Genomic DNA, 14,190 nt, shown 5'->3' on the forward strand with positions numbered 1-14,190 from the left:
CTTGTGGGGCTGGGCCTGGGTCTCTGCATCCTCTGCCTTCCATCCACCCCAGGGTGGTCCTATAGACCTCCTTGCTGTTTCCTGCTGGAGGGGGGCTGCAGGGCACCTGCCAAGTAGGGGCATTGGCCCTTTGGTCTCAGCCCCAGGAGAGCCCCAGCTGTGGGTCCTTTTCTTTACTTACCCAAGACTCCATTTAGGGCTTTCCTACTGTCAGGGGAGGCCCAGCAGCTGGGCAGGTGGAGAGACCACCACCTTCTTTAAGACCCCATTACAGCTGGGGAAGAGCAGGCTCAGGTGATGCAGCCCAGCCGGCTTCCCCCGTTCTGGCCTTCATCCCGGCTGTGGCCTTGGTCCAGCTGCCATTCTCGTCCCCTTCTCTTTATGTGAGCCTGCCTTGCTCACCCCTGCCGACCCCTTCAATCCAGCGGGGGCAAGATGAACGAGTAGAAGGGGTGTGAGGCTCTGGTGCCCTATCCACAGGATAAAGCCCTGGACTCTGTTACCCTCCTCCAATTTTTTTCCTTCTCACTTGGGCCAGGCTTGGGAGAGGGAGCAGTTGGGCCAAGGAACCTTGCCCACCAGATCTCACCTCACAGGGTGGTTTTCAGGGATTCTTTAGAGCAGTGGATTTAAATCTCGCCAGTCGAGAAACTGACAAAAAGTTTCCAAGCAATACGTGGTTCTCTTCCTCTCTTATTTTTAAAAAGAAAACCCCAGAAACATGTTGTATTTGTGTAAATGAGGGTATACCAAAGGGTGGCCAGTTTTGCTTTATAAGCTTGAGAAGAATATTGGTAATTCTACACATACATATGTACACACACTCGAGAGCATACTTATGTATGTCCCAAGCCAACAATGGGACTTTGTTTTCATTGCAAATAAATATTTTTTTCTTTTAAAACAGAAGAGGGGGCTGGGGATGTGGCTCAAGCGGTAGCGCGCTCGCCTGGCATGCGTGCGGCCCGGGTTCGATTCTCAGCACCACATACAAACAAGGATGTTGTGTCCGCCGATAACTAAAAAATAAATATTAAAATTCATTCTCTCTCTCTCTCTCTCTCTCTCTCTCTCTCTCTCTAAAAAAAAAAAAACAGAAGCGGGAAGAACTGAAATGAGTAGGTGTGCTGTTGGTGCATGCCTTTAATGACGTGTATGTAGTATCCCACCTGGCCCTCCTGAAGTGTATGTGGTCTGTGGTATAGACTGTGCATCCAGGAGCCGCAGTGGTTTGGAGACATTCAGCCACTACCTGGGGGAAGGGGAGCGGAGGCAGGCCCTGCCCCTGAACTCCCATTGTCTCTGCACTTCCCAGGGCCTGGGAGTGGAGGCACTGACAGAGGAGGCATGGTGACTGGTGCTCACTGGGGCTTGTAGTGAGGTACAAGGGGCCAAGGCCAGTGTCAGCATGGTCCAGGAAAGCTTTTGAGGACAAGGAGGTGCTGGAGGGACAAAGGGGGCATCTTGGGTGGGCAGGTGCAGCGATGGGGGCTATCACAGCTGCTTGGGCTTGGCCTTGCCCATGGTGAAACTCAAGACAACTGTGTGGGGTGTAAGTCCAGTACTCTCCTGTCCTGGGACAGTGACAGGCAGTGAGTTGGGAAAGTAAGGTGGGCAAGGCTGCAACAGGAAGGCCGGGGGACTCTGCTGCAGGTGCTGAGAGCTGGTGAGAGTAGGCTGAGCACAGAATGGGAAGCAGGCTGCTGGGAGCAGCGGGGTGGGTGGGTTTGGGACCATCTGGGGTGAGGGGTGGACAACTGCATTGGGTGGCTGGGAAAGAATCAGAGCTTGAGGTCAGGGTTGAGAAAGCAGAGGCTCAGAAATGAGGGCTGGGCAGGACCAGGTGGGATGGTGCAGCCAGAGCTTTTCCTGCTGCTCTCAGCACCATGAGGGAGCCTTTCCCTTACTGTAGGATGAACAGAGGCTGTGGCTGAGGGTGGTGGAGGCCCAGGGCCAGAGGGGCATCTTGTGCTCCCAGGAGTGCCCAGCACTCGCTAGCAGGAGACCTGCTCCTGTATTTCCTCCTGGACAGCTTTGATTCTTACTGTCTTTCATTTTTACTAGTAGGTGTTCAATTCTATCTGACTGAATTCCTCTTTGCATCACATTTGATATCTTGTCTTCATCATGACATCTCTTCTTACGTGCGGTTTTTCTCCATCTCCCATTGTCCTGTCCACATAAGAATTTATGAGTAGAAAGTGACTACATCGTAACATGGTGCTTTCTTGGCCAGTTGAATAAAGTAAACATTCCTCCCAGATACTCTATAAAATATCAAGGGGCGTCTATTCAATCATGCTCCTTTCTGCTATAAAATGTGTCTTTTTAGCCCGTTGGGTCACCTGGTGAGGGCAGCAGGCTCAGGGCTCTCTGGAGGCTTTGGCTAAAGGCAGGCACAGCTAGCAGCTCAGGCTGTGTTCCATCTGCAACACCACCACTATTAAGGTGCTGCTTGGGCAGGTTGTGGGTCTTCTGATGCTGAGCATGATGAAGCCAGGGCTGGCACCATGGCCCCACCTGTAATCCCACCCACTCAGGAGGCTGAGACAGGAGGATCTCAAGTTCAAGCCAGCCTGGGCAACTTAGCAAGACCGTGTCTCAAAATAAAACATAATAGGGGGATGGAGTGTACCTCAGTGGTAGAGCACGGCAGCCAAAAAAAAAAGAGTCAAAGAGTAGAACCTTCTCCTGAGGTGACTGAGTGAACCTAGAAAGTGCTTGAAACAGTCTGTCACTATGGTGGCTGTAATGCTGGTGCACATGTGTGAGCGCAGGCATGAGTGTGTGAGCAGTGTCTGCAGAGATGTGCATGCATGTGAGCAAGCATGTGTGCAGTGTTCTGTTGCACTGAATGCTGCTTACTTGCTATTTGATGATAATTTACAGCCCCTCTTGTGGGTCAGAGTTCTTTCTGTGTTTTCAAAGCATTTAACTCAAAAAGGTTTCTTCATTTATCCTAGTAGTACCTGGGGGTCACTAGTACACATGCCGTGGATAATGGTCTCACATCCTTTCTCAAGAGAGAGGGAAGCGTTGTGGGGATGGGATCAGGCCTATGGCCACAAAGCTTCATGCCTGTAGGTGCCGCAGCAAGAGAGTGGGTGAGGGCCTGCCCTGGGCCAGTGATCAACATGCTTTCCCATCTGGCTGTTAGGAGAGGATCCAGGCCTTGGAGGTGGAGCTGCAGAGCGTTGGCCACAGCAAGATGCTGCTGGAGAAGGAGCTGCAGGAGGTGATTGCGACGACCAGCCAGGAGCTAGAGGAGTCCCGGGAGAAGGTGCTGGAGCTGGAGGATGAGGTAACTGCCATGCGTCCTGGACACCGAGCCTCACGTGGCACGTGGTCACTTCCTAACAGTGGGCAAAGTAGACTGTTACCAGCACTATGGCAACAGTGACAATGGTTATAGCCACTAACGTGCCTGTAGAGCAGCCATTGGGATAACCACCTCCCAGTTAAAATGCCAGTACCAGGGACTGAACCAGGGGTGCTCCACCACTGAGCCACATCCCCAGCCTTTTTTATTTTTTATTTTGAGTCTGATTAAGGGTCTAAGTTGCTTAGGGCCTCACTAAGTTGCTGAGGCTGGCCTTGAACTTGAGCTTCTTCTGCCACTTCCTGAGAGTCACTGGGATTACAAGTATGTGCCACAGCTGCTGGCAGGAGTGCGGTTTGCACATTAGAAACCCAACTTAACCTCTCAGATGTCTCAGAACTGAGAGACAGTTAGGCTCCCATGCCCTGACTGTCTGTACTATACTGTTGACACTGTCACAGCTGCTTACCTGGCCCATATGTCAGGTAGGGGTTGTCAGTTTCTGGGGCTGGGTGCTTTGTTTAAGCGTCCTGTCCTGTCCTGAAATGGTGTGGCTACAGCTAGCTTGGTTCTATGCCACATGCCGAATGCCTTGGCCTAGGCTGAGGCAATGGCCAGACCAACTTCTGGAAGCCTGTGGTATCAGGAGAGCAGTGGCCACTAAGCCTCTTGGGTCACGAGCCAAGGGAAGGTTGTCCTGTTTCCATATTGGTCCTTCCTGTCAAAATTGTGGTGTGTGCCATGATTCCATCCAGCAGAGCTTGTCATTGCACAGTTACTCTGATGATGTGTTTCAGCTTCAAGAGTCCAGAGGTTTCAGACGGAAGATAAAGCGCCTTGAAGAATCAAATAAGAAGCTGGCTCTTGAGTTAGAGCACGAGAGAGGGAAGCTCACAGGCCTCGGACAATCCAATGCTGCTTTGCGGGAACACAACAGCATCTTAGAGACAGCGCTGGCCAAGAGGGAGGCCGACTTGGTCCAGCTGAATCTCCAGGTATTCACACTCATCTGCCAGGACGGAATGAGGGCTGCTGAGGGCTGCTGTGGGCTGCGTACACTCAGTGCCCTGCTGTATCAGATCATTGTAGTTCCTCCAGGAGAGGCTCAGCATCTATCAGGGAGAAGGGAACAGGCTTAGAGAATCTGGTTATTCCATGGCCTGAGTCCCTAGTCAGTGTGCAGCTTCACAGGTTCTGTGAGGGGGCTGTGAGGTCAGGCAAAGTGGTTTTCAGCTGTGAACGGTAATGTGTGTGGTAGACACTACCTGAAGTCCTAATGTGTGTGTGGTGGACACTACCTGAAGTCCTCGTGGGATTCAGAGCAGGATACCTGGAGCCCTGGCTGCATCTTGCTGCAGACCTTGTTCTTGGCTTCAGTTACATAGCGGCTGTGGGAATTGCAGCAGTGTCTAGGTGTCTCAGGGAATTCTTCACAATGGCTGCTCAGGACCACAGTGCCCCCAGCCTTTGAGCATATAGTGTTTGGGGAGTTTGGTGATGTGCATTCTGCCCTGGCCTCATCCCTCTATTCTTATTTTGCTTTCTTACATTTGTGTTTGTAGCCTGATGTCTGTGGCCTTTGTGGTACCCACCAATCTTGAATGTGACCAAGTAACCATACTCTCTGTGATTTCAGATTTCTGCCTTTGTAGCAGTTTTCTCCAGAGGTGGGCTTCTCTCTCCTCTTCTGACTAGTGCCCTCTCTGGCGAGGCACTGTGGCCATGGTGTGTGTGCTCGCTATTAGGGGCCCCATGCTTCATCACAGGTTACGTAGGTGTTGGGATTCCTGAGACATCTGTCTATCCCTATGCACTGCAACCTAGGTACAGGCAGTTCTGCAGCGGAAAGAAGAGGAGGATCGCCAGATGAAGCAGCTCGTCCAGGCTTTACAAATCTCCTTAGAGAAGGAGAAGGTGGAGGTGAACAGCCTCAGGCAGCAGGTATGTGGCCATGTCCAACTGCTTTCAAATTTGTAGAACCTTCAGCTCTTTCAGTGCCAGATAGTCACCTGGGTGCCCTTTATATCTAAGCTTCTCTTCCAGAACTTTGCTGTAGGGAGAAGAGTTGTCATCACAATGTTGTAACAGGCTACAGAGGACCTGGCATTGTCAGCAGAAGAGGGTGTCAGATTAAGTGACCATATGGGGTAGCCTGGGCCATATGTACATATGCATGTTCATCTTTACTAGAAAAAATTGTTCTTTTGTAGACGAGTTTCAAAAGCATACTTCCTGTTGGTGTTAAGGAGCAGACGGAAACATGTTTGCATCTGACCTTTTTATGCAGAGAGACAGCTTCTTGTGGCTGGCTCCTTCTCCTGCTCTGTGTGTTTGCTGATGTGTCAGGTGAAACCCGTCTCAGCAGTGGCATGTCCTGACCACTATTTGCTCCACCATAGGCCTATTGGTGCTCACCTTTCTCTGCTGTTAGAATGTGCACTTCCTGGCAGTGCCCCAGTGCACATCTTCTCCCCCACCACTCACTCTCTTTTTTTTTTTTGTGGTGCTGAGGATAGAACCCCAGGTCTAGCACATGCTAGGCAAGCACTGTGTTTCTGAGCTACACCCCCAACCTAACACAGGTGCATCTCAATGCTTACATACCAGAGGGAGTACTTGGGAAGAACTGTCTTTATTTCTGGAAAAATGTGGGAGGGGACACATTACTTTTCCTTTGAACTTTGAATTGCAGCTGTGTTTGGTAGTATGTGTCTGTTATCCCATCTATTCAGGAGACTGAGGCAGGAAGATCTCAAGTTCCAGGCCAGCCTGTGTAATTTAGTGAGACCCTGTCCCAAAATAAAAAGTGAAAAGGGATGGAGCTTAGCTCATTGGTAGAGCTGTCGGTTTCTACAACTAAACACTCAGGGTCATTCCAGGTAAACTAAGCTGCATGAAATAACCACACAGAGACAGAGAAGTACGTTTTTCTTTGGGTCCTGTGATGGCTTCTCTGACCTTAGGGGTCCATACAAAGAGAGAGAGGAGCATTTGCTGAACCCTTTTAGTGGGAAGAAGCCATTCAAATGAGGTAGGATTACAAGGGAACCCGTGAGTGTAGCTCAACCCTTCTGGGTGCCGCCTACACCTAGGGCCACACATTATTATCCCAGTGACGGAAAAGACTGAGTCAGGTCCATGGCACTACTGCACCAGACTACAGTGATCTTTCAGATCCCCGTGGTGCATCAGGACTTAAAGGTGAGTGCATTTGGAGTGGCTCCCCAAATATAGCCCCCTGAGTTCAATCCCCAGTGCCACAATCGATCGATCAATCAATCAGTCAATAAATAGAAAGAAATTCATAATAAAAATACTGGGGGAAATGATATATGCATACTTCAATTTCTTTTTCTTTGGTACCAGGGATTGAACCCAGGGGCACTTTACCACTGAGCCACATCCGTAGCCCTTTTATTTTTTATTTTGAGACACGATCTTGCTAAGTTGCTGATCTGACCTTGAACTTGGGATCCTTCTGCCTCAGCTTCCCAAGTCACTGGGATTACAGGCATGTGCCACTAGGCCCAGCTATTACAAATGCTTTTGTTAAATTTTATTTTAAAATAAAGTACTTGGTAGGACAATTAGACAAGAAAATTAATGTATTGGAAAAAATATAAATGTTTGTGATACTTAATTACTTATCTTTTTGGAAATATTGAGAGAATTTATTTTAACAGCAGTGAGATTTCAGAAAGGAGACTAGTTACATCATAAATAGAATTAACAGCCACATTATTGTTAGAGGGTATAATGCAAAAGTAGATTGCTCTCAGAATGCACAAGCTGTGGATAAACTCAACTGGAAACATGTAGATATGTTGGAAGAATTTGGAAACCGTTTAGACTAAGGGAACCATGAATAGACCTGTAAATTTGATAGGCACTAGCAACCACTTCTGATGCACTCCCCCGAGCTGAGCATCAGGGCAGGGGATTGATGGGGCTTCAGTGCTGGTGCTTGGGCACCATTGAGCCTTGGGTGTCCTGTCCAGAAAAAGGTATTTCTCTGTCTCTTGTGTGTTTATTTCATCATTATAACATCAGCTTCCTGCCTCCTTTCAGGTGGCTGCTGCCAGGGCAGAAGCTGGACACAACCGCCGCCACTTCAAGGCGGCCGCTTTGGAGCTGAGCGAAGTGAAGAAGGAGCTGCAAGCCAAGGAGCACCTTGTGCGGACGCTGCAGGCTGAGGCTGATGAGCTCCAGTGAGTGCCAAGGCCTGGGGAGGGCCAGCACTGCCAGTTGGGGACCATGCGCGCGCAGTGCATCCTGAGCAGGCAGAGCTATGTGAGCCCTTCCAGGTCTCTAGTTCACACCCACATAGGGAGACTCCTGCCTGCTACCAAACTGCTGAGTACTGAGGGGCCAGTCCCAGTGGCCTGACCCCCTCTGAGAAAGCCCAGGCTTTACTCTGGTTGCCTCACTCCTTCCTGCCTTGCTTGACCTTCCCAAGCAGAAGCTGCCCAGGGCAAAGACTCACCCTGGGACTGTGCCCTGGACACTGAGAGGATCACTGATCTCACTAGTGCAGCATAGTCAGACACGTAGAGGGTCTGGCTGTGCCATGCCCAGAGCTGCGTGTGCACACACACACGAGCAGCTCTAGAGGTCCCTCTCACTGGATCTTGGAATGGTCACTCAGCACCATAATATGAATTGTATGAACAATGCATGTCTCTTGGAGGACTTTGCAGGGTTGGTCAAGGCACCCAGTCATCCATTGTCTCTGGGGAGCAGTCTGGGTCTCACCAGGATGGCCATAATCCACAGGCTTCATTTTAGAATGGGGTGGCAAGTTGGGAGGATGCTGACATTTCATTCTTACCTTTTTTTAATGCCAGGATTCGGGAGGGGAAACATTCCCAGGAAATAGCACAGTTCCAGGCAGAGCTGGCAGAGGCCCAGACTCAGCTTCAGCTCCTGCAGAAGCAGCTGGACATGCAGCTCAGCCAGGAGCCCACAGGGAGCCAAGAGGTGAGAGCTGGGCCCTATCTGCTTGGAGAATAATTTTTTTTCCTAAATATGATATTAAAAGATGTGCAGAAACCAGGTGCAGTGGTGCACACCTGTATTCCCTGCGATTTGGGAGGCCAAGGCAAGAGGATTGCGAATTTAAAGCCAGCCTAGGCAACTAAGCGAGTCCCTATTTAAAAATAAAATAAAGGCTGGGAATGTAACTCAGTGGTAGAATGTCCCTGGGTTCAATCCCCAGCACCACCAAAAACAGAAGAATGCCTCTTTAATGTTTTCTTGATTATGTGACTTTTTTCCACTTTAGATGGAAAATCTCAAATGGGAGTTGGATCAGAAAGAGCGAGAAATCCAGTCCTTGAAGCAGCAGCTGGACTTGACAGAGCAACAGGGCAGGAAGGAGCTGGAAGGAACACAGCAGTCATTGCAGGTAACCATCCCCAGACTCTAGGGGGCAGTTGCTGCAGGTGGCTGTCATGCAGGTGGACTGCGGGCTCTGGAGTTTGAGTTAAGAGTGTGCAGGATGTGATCATCACTAGATCCTTCACAGCCAGGAGAACTGGAGAGGGAACTGCTGGGCTGGAAACATCCTGTGATTCACTGTGTAAAAGTCAGGCCCTCACCAGCCCATTGGTGCATGCTTACAATCCCAGCAACCTGGGAGGCTGAGGCAGGAGGATTTCAAGTTTAGCAAGGCCCTGTCTCAGAACAAGGCCTGACTTGAACCCGGAGGTACACTTCCTGACTCTCAGGAAGTGTACCTCCGGGTTCAATCACTAGTACCAAAAAAGAAAAAAGAAGAGTCCTTCGGAACTGATCTAGAAACAGATCTTAGCAGTGTTTAATCATTCCCTTTTCTGAATCCAAATCTACTTTTCTAGAATATCAAGTCTGAGTTGGAGACGGTCCAGGAAGACCTGTCCATGACCCAGAAGGATAAATTTATGCTTCAAGCCAAAGTGTCGGAACTGAAGAGCAACATGAAGACTCTGCTTCAGCAGAACCAGCAGCTGCAGCTGGACCTCCGGCACCGTGTGGCCAAGGTGGTATCCAGGCCCACCACCTTTCAGGCTGACTGACTATGCCCAAGGTTTTCCTGAGCGAGAGGCTGGCAGACTTTCTAGGCACGCACACATGGCCGCTACATGAGACGATATGGGGCAGCTGCTAGGGCAGAGTCCTAGTTTGGTGCCTTTTCCAGTAATGTTGGCTTTTCCAAAATTCAAATTCCTTCTGCATTCCATCTTTGGGAGTTGTCACAGGGGCAGGTGCAGAGAATTCTCTCAGGCATCATTTGCTATCTGTGGAAAAGTTTTGGGTTTAGAGAGTCTGAGCAGCTGGGAAATGTACCTGATTTCCTAGGGAAGCCCAGTGTCGAGGCTGTGGGTTTAGGGGACGCTCTTGAATGAGGCTCTAGGGTCCGGTGGATCCTCCCAAGGGTCTGGACTCAGGTTGTTTGCGTTTAGTGTGTGCATTCGGAATTGAGCTGTTTACCAGCCAACTTCTTCAACTCCTGTGATAGTCGGGCTGTGCTGATGCGAAGGCTAGGACAGTCTCCTTTCTGGGGTCTTCTGTCATGTGGGGGTCTTCTGACTTCTTGTTGTGTCAGCAGTAACTGATGGGGGGTGGACACGGGGAAACTAATGACATGTTTTTAATGAACAGAGGAAGGAGCCAAAAGGTGAGGCCAGTTCCCCAGGCCCTGCAACACCCATCAGGATCCCAGACTGCCCCGTCCCAGCCTCACTGCTGGAGGAGCTGCTGCGGCCTCCACCCGCCGTGAGCAAGGAGCCCCTCAAGAACCTCAACAGCTGTCTGCAGCAGCTCAAGTACGGTCCACATTCTGTGCTTTTAAAACAAATGGCTTGTCTGGCTGGAGGAGCTCCTTGTGCCACAGGGCGTGCCCACAGTGGGGGGCAAGCTTGCTCACAGGCAGGCCCTCACGCCACACCAGGCCAACACTGCTCAGAGCAGACTGCCCTGACCAGCCTTTGGAGTGAGAGACCACACATATTATGCCTGTGCACTGTGGGTTGAGCCTCCTGACTCAGGACAGCAGAGGCCAGCATTGCAGAGCACAGCCACCTGGGAGACCTCATAGGTGATACTGGGGGTGCAAGTCACACTGCACTGGCCTTGGGGGACAGCTTCCACACAGCTACTTGGTTGGCCTGGGGCACTTAGGTCTGTTTCACACGGTCCCAGTGGAGGTAGGGCTCTCCTTGAAGCAGACACCTAAGCTAGACAGTATGCTGGTCTCTGCACAGAACAGAGAACAATGCTGAGAGACCTGACCTATGACTGCAGCTGATTTTGTGGGACTGTGATAGAGATCCACTGTTATGCAGACACGGGGGATCCTCCTACCACACCTGAGCTTGGAAGGGGCTGTGAGTGTTGGCTCCTGCTTGGCCCTCCTGTGACCTGGGTTTCTCATGCTTCCTCCCGTCTCCCCAGGCAGGAGATGGACAGTCTGCAGCGCCAGATGGAGGAGCACACCTTCACTGTGCACGAGTCCCTGTCCTCCTGGACGCAGGTGGAAGGCCCCGCAGGAGAGCAGGTGAACCCCAGGGCAAACCCAAGGCAACAAGGTGGAAGCCGGGCTCCCCAAGGAGGACTGGACCAGTGACCGCACGGTGCTCACACCATGTGTACACAGCTGCTCCAAGGAACGCTCTTGCATCAGTGCTACTCCTTTGATCGTGTGCTCCGCATTTTCTGAGAGTGAAATTTGAGTTTTGCTTTTGCCTTTGATGAAGAATGAAACAACAGAAGGAGAGTTGAGGATTAGAGGAGTAGTCGTTTGAAATCACAAATGGCTTCCCGCGAAGTAGCCAGACCTCAGGCCTGGCTTCGGGCTCAGTGAGGACTTGTATCTGTCTGACAGGTTATTTGCAGAAGGGGGCATCTTTGATTGACAGGGATGCTGCTCGTGGAGGGCCATGCCAGCATCCAGCCCCTGCAGAGACTGCTCAGTAGGATCCTCGGGCAGCACATCCGGGCAGGCTGGGTGCGGTTCTCACTGTCCTGTCCACTCAATAAGAGCTCTCCTTTTCTGCAGAATGAATTTTTATTTGCACCTTTGGATTTTTATTTCATTTTTTTCAATAGCCATCCCATAATAGGATGTACATAGAAATACTGAAAATCATAACCTTTTAAAAGCATATGCCTATATTATTTAAGAAGAATCTAATTGTCTTTTTATTGATTGCCTTTTGAAAAATTACTGTTGGAAAATAATGTACACGTAGGATGTAGGGATATCAGAAAATTATATTTTAAGAAGTATAGTTATTTTATTTACTCTACCTTCTAAAACCAAACATTCTTGCCCAGAGGAGGCTCCTTGTTCTAATTTTTACTTTTTCCTGAGGGTTTTTGCTTCCTGCCCAGTAGTCTTCCTAAGTTTGTGACACAGGCCTGTCAGGTGCTGGCCCTGTGTGGGCCCACCCACTTTGGCTGACCACTGGGCTGGAGCAGGTGGGACCCTCAGTCAAGCGCAGTGGTCCTAACAATCCCCAGGGGAAGAGGGCCTAACTTGTGTGGGTCACAGGCTTCTTGCTGTGCCCCCCACACCATGGTCATCAGGAGGCCCTGGTGTTGCCAGTGTCACCTGGTCAGAGGCCATGTCTGGAAGAGACGTGGTGCCAGGGGAAGGCAGCTGTGGTCTCTTGAGGAATAGGAGGTTCAGAGACAAGTGCCTCTTCACTGTGGCACGTTTTCCACCTAGAGGCAGTGCTGTATATGCCAGCTGACTGGGAGAGTCCAGGTCTTTGTTTCTCCCTCAGTTGCTAGGAAAATCTAAAAATAGTATTTATTGTTTCAAGGTAGGAAGGAGAAAAAGAAGGGAGGTCCAGGTACCCTCGTTCAGATCTGCCAGTCTGCAGGTGAAGTTCTGTGGCAGGGACCCACCTAGGCTCGCTGTGTCAGCAGGGTACTGGTGTCCTGGAGAGAACAACATGGAGTTTCCAAGCAGTTTGTGGTATGTTGTTAGAGGGTTGATTGATACGGCTAAAGTGGCATCACCATGAAGATGTGTGGCTTTTAAAAAAGTATTCCCTAGCAAATATTAGAACTTGTAAAATGTATATATCATCTGTACAGGGTTAATCTTGAAATGATACTTGAAAATTTCATTTTAAGTATATTTTATTTCTTAAGTTGGAAATTGTTTCTGACTAAATTTGTTCTTGCACCATTAGAAAAGAAAAATGGAAGTTTATGTTCTTATTTATTTTGGCTGTTACCTTTTGTCTAGTCTGAGGCAGGACACGTCCCTGGACTCACTGGGGTGGCAAGGCTGCCTTCTCCCTCTGTCTCAGCAGAGTCTCTGCACAAGCTCCTGTTTCTTCCTCCTAAGAGAGGATGTGCTCGTGGCCACCACTGCGCCCCATGTCTGTCCCCCTCCCTTGCTTGGCAGTCCTGGGCCTCACCTACCCTAGCTACCACTGCCCCGTGTGGGGCCCTGGCCAGCACTTCTGGGTTCTACCAAGGACCTGGCCTGTCTCGGCTCAGCCTGTGCAGCTGTGGCTTGAGGCTCATGCTGGAGCTGCCACTGCCCTTACATTCTTTGAGGTTTTCTCGCTGCTGTTTTGGAAGGTTGAAGGCACTTTTCTGTCTCCAGGGGATCCCGGTTGGAACGAATGTTCCTCTGGGTGAAGTGCAAGTGACGGGTCTGGGTCTGGAGTGTGGTTCTGCCAGGGTGGCTGTTGTCTGCATGGTGTTCGCCCTGTCCTGTTGCACAGAGCCATGGTACATAGTTCAGGATGCCATTGCCTGGATTGCAGTGGGTCTCTGTTGATCTTTTTCTATGGTACCCATCAGATTGATGCCCCACACATCTTGCAGATTTATATAGCTTCGTTCCTCTTTAGAAGATGTTTTGATAGAATGGCAGCTGACTACCCAGGCCTGGGTCAGGGAGAGGGGCAGCCTATGGGCAGCCTCTGTGCTGGGATCGGGAAGCTTGTGGCTTGCCCTCGGCGGAAGGCTTATTCTCTGCAAAAGCCACAGCCTACAACATTACCATGACACAGATTCCTATTTACATTTTTTTTTTTTTTAAACAAAAACTATCAAGTGTCAAGGTTCTGGGGATGAAGGGGACCAGCGTATCTGAAAGGGAAGAGTCCTGGAGCCTTCCTACCAAGGACCCAGCAACATGGATGCCTGTGGTGTGGGATCTTGGGTCCCATGCTAACAAGATCTCATTCTGTGGTGGTCTCAGGTTCTGATCGGATTCTTGAGGGTCCGTGTTTTAGAGGATCTAGGAAGTTCGTTGTTCACTGCCTTCTGCTATTCCCTCATTTCTCATTCAGAGTTAGTCATTTCTATAAAAAATCTTTTCACAAAAGGAGTCACTAGCTGGGGGCTGTTTGTGTGAAAGGTGTCACTGTGTGCAACAGATTGTAACTTTAAAAAGCATGTTGATTTTTTTTAATAATATAAGCGTGCTTGGGAATTCCTTAAATTTTGTGCAATAAACTATTTTTGGTAAAGGTTTTCATATTTTATTGAGGGCATCATTGTGATATTTACATTTTGTCATTTGGGAGTGACTTTGTCATCTCTGTTGTCACACCCTGTTGTGTGTTAAGGAAATGCTGTTCTGCCGAGTTTATGGCAGGACGTGGAGCGTAGCTCCCTGTTGTTGCTGTGGATCTGCACTTGACCGGCCATCACATGGGCCGGGAGAGAAGGGGGCACGTGAGGCCACAGCTGGAGCTGTGGCTTCCTGGCCAGGTTTTTTTTTTTTTCCTTTCTGAGATGTATTTCTTTAAAATAAGTCATACAAATGGTTACAGTCACAAACATGATTTTAACCAAAGTATTGCTAGCCTACCACATCAGCAGGACAGCGCAGCACGGGCAGCACTTCACCGCCGTCTCCATTT

At 49.8% G+C, this 14,190-nt stretch overlaps 1 protein-coding gene across 5 annotated transcripts in view; it reads left to right on the forward strand.

The window, feature by feature from the left end:
• Positions 1–13,794, forward strand: part of Golga3 (golgin A3) — a 45,373-nt gene extending 31,579 nt beyond the window's left edge. For all 5 annotated transcript variants that reach the window (XM_076838489.2, XM_076838481.2, XM_076838505.2 and 2 more), the window contains 9 exons: positions 3,158–3,301; positions 4,117–4,314; positions 5,144–5,260; positions 7,388–7,527; positions 8,164–8,296; positions 8,601–8,723; positions 9,175–9,336; positions 9,959–10,122; positions 10,751–13,794. In XM_076838489.2, coding sequence (XP_076694604.2) covers positions 3,158–3,301; positions 4,117–4,314; positions 5,144–5,260; positions 7,388–7,527; positions 8,164–8,296; positions 8,601–8,723; positions 9,175–9,336; positions 9,959–10,122; positions 10,751–10,922 — 1,353 coding nt within the window. In that variant the 3' untranslated portion in view covers positions 10,923–13,794. The remainder of the gene's footprint in view (positions 1–3,157; positions 3,302–4,116; positions 4,315–5,143; positions 5,261–7,387; positions 7,528–8,163; positions 8,297–8,600; positions 8,724–9,174; positions 9,337–9,958; positions 10,123–10,750) is intronic.
• Positions 13,795–14,190: the final 396 nt, after the last annotated feature.

This window comes from Callospermophilus lateralis, chromosome 1 (genome assembly GCF_048772815.1).
Source record: "Callospermophilus lateralis isolate mCalLat2 chromosome 1, mCalLat2.hap1, whole genome shotgun sequence".
Taxonomy (NCBI): domain Eukaryota; kingdom Metazoa; phylum Chordata; class Mammalia; order Rodentia; family Sciuridae; genus Callospermophilus; species Callospermophilus lateralis.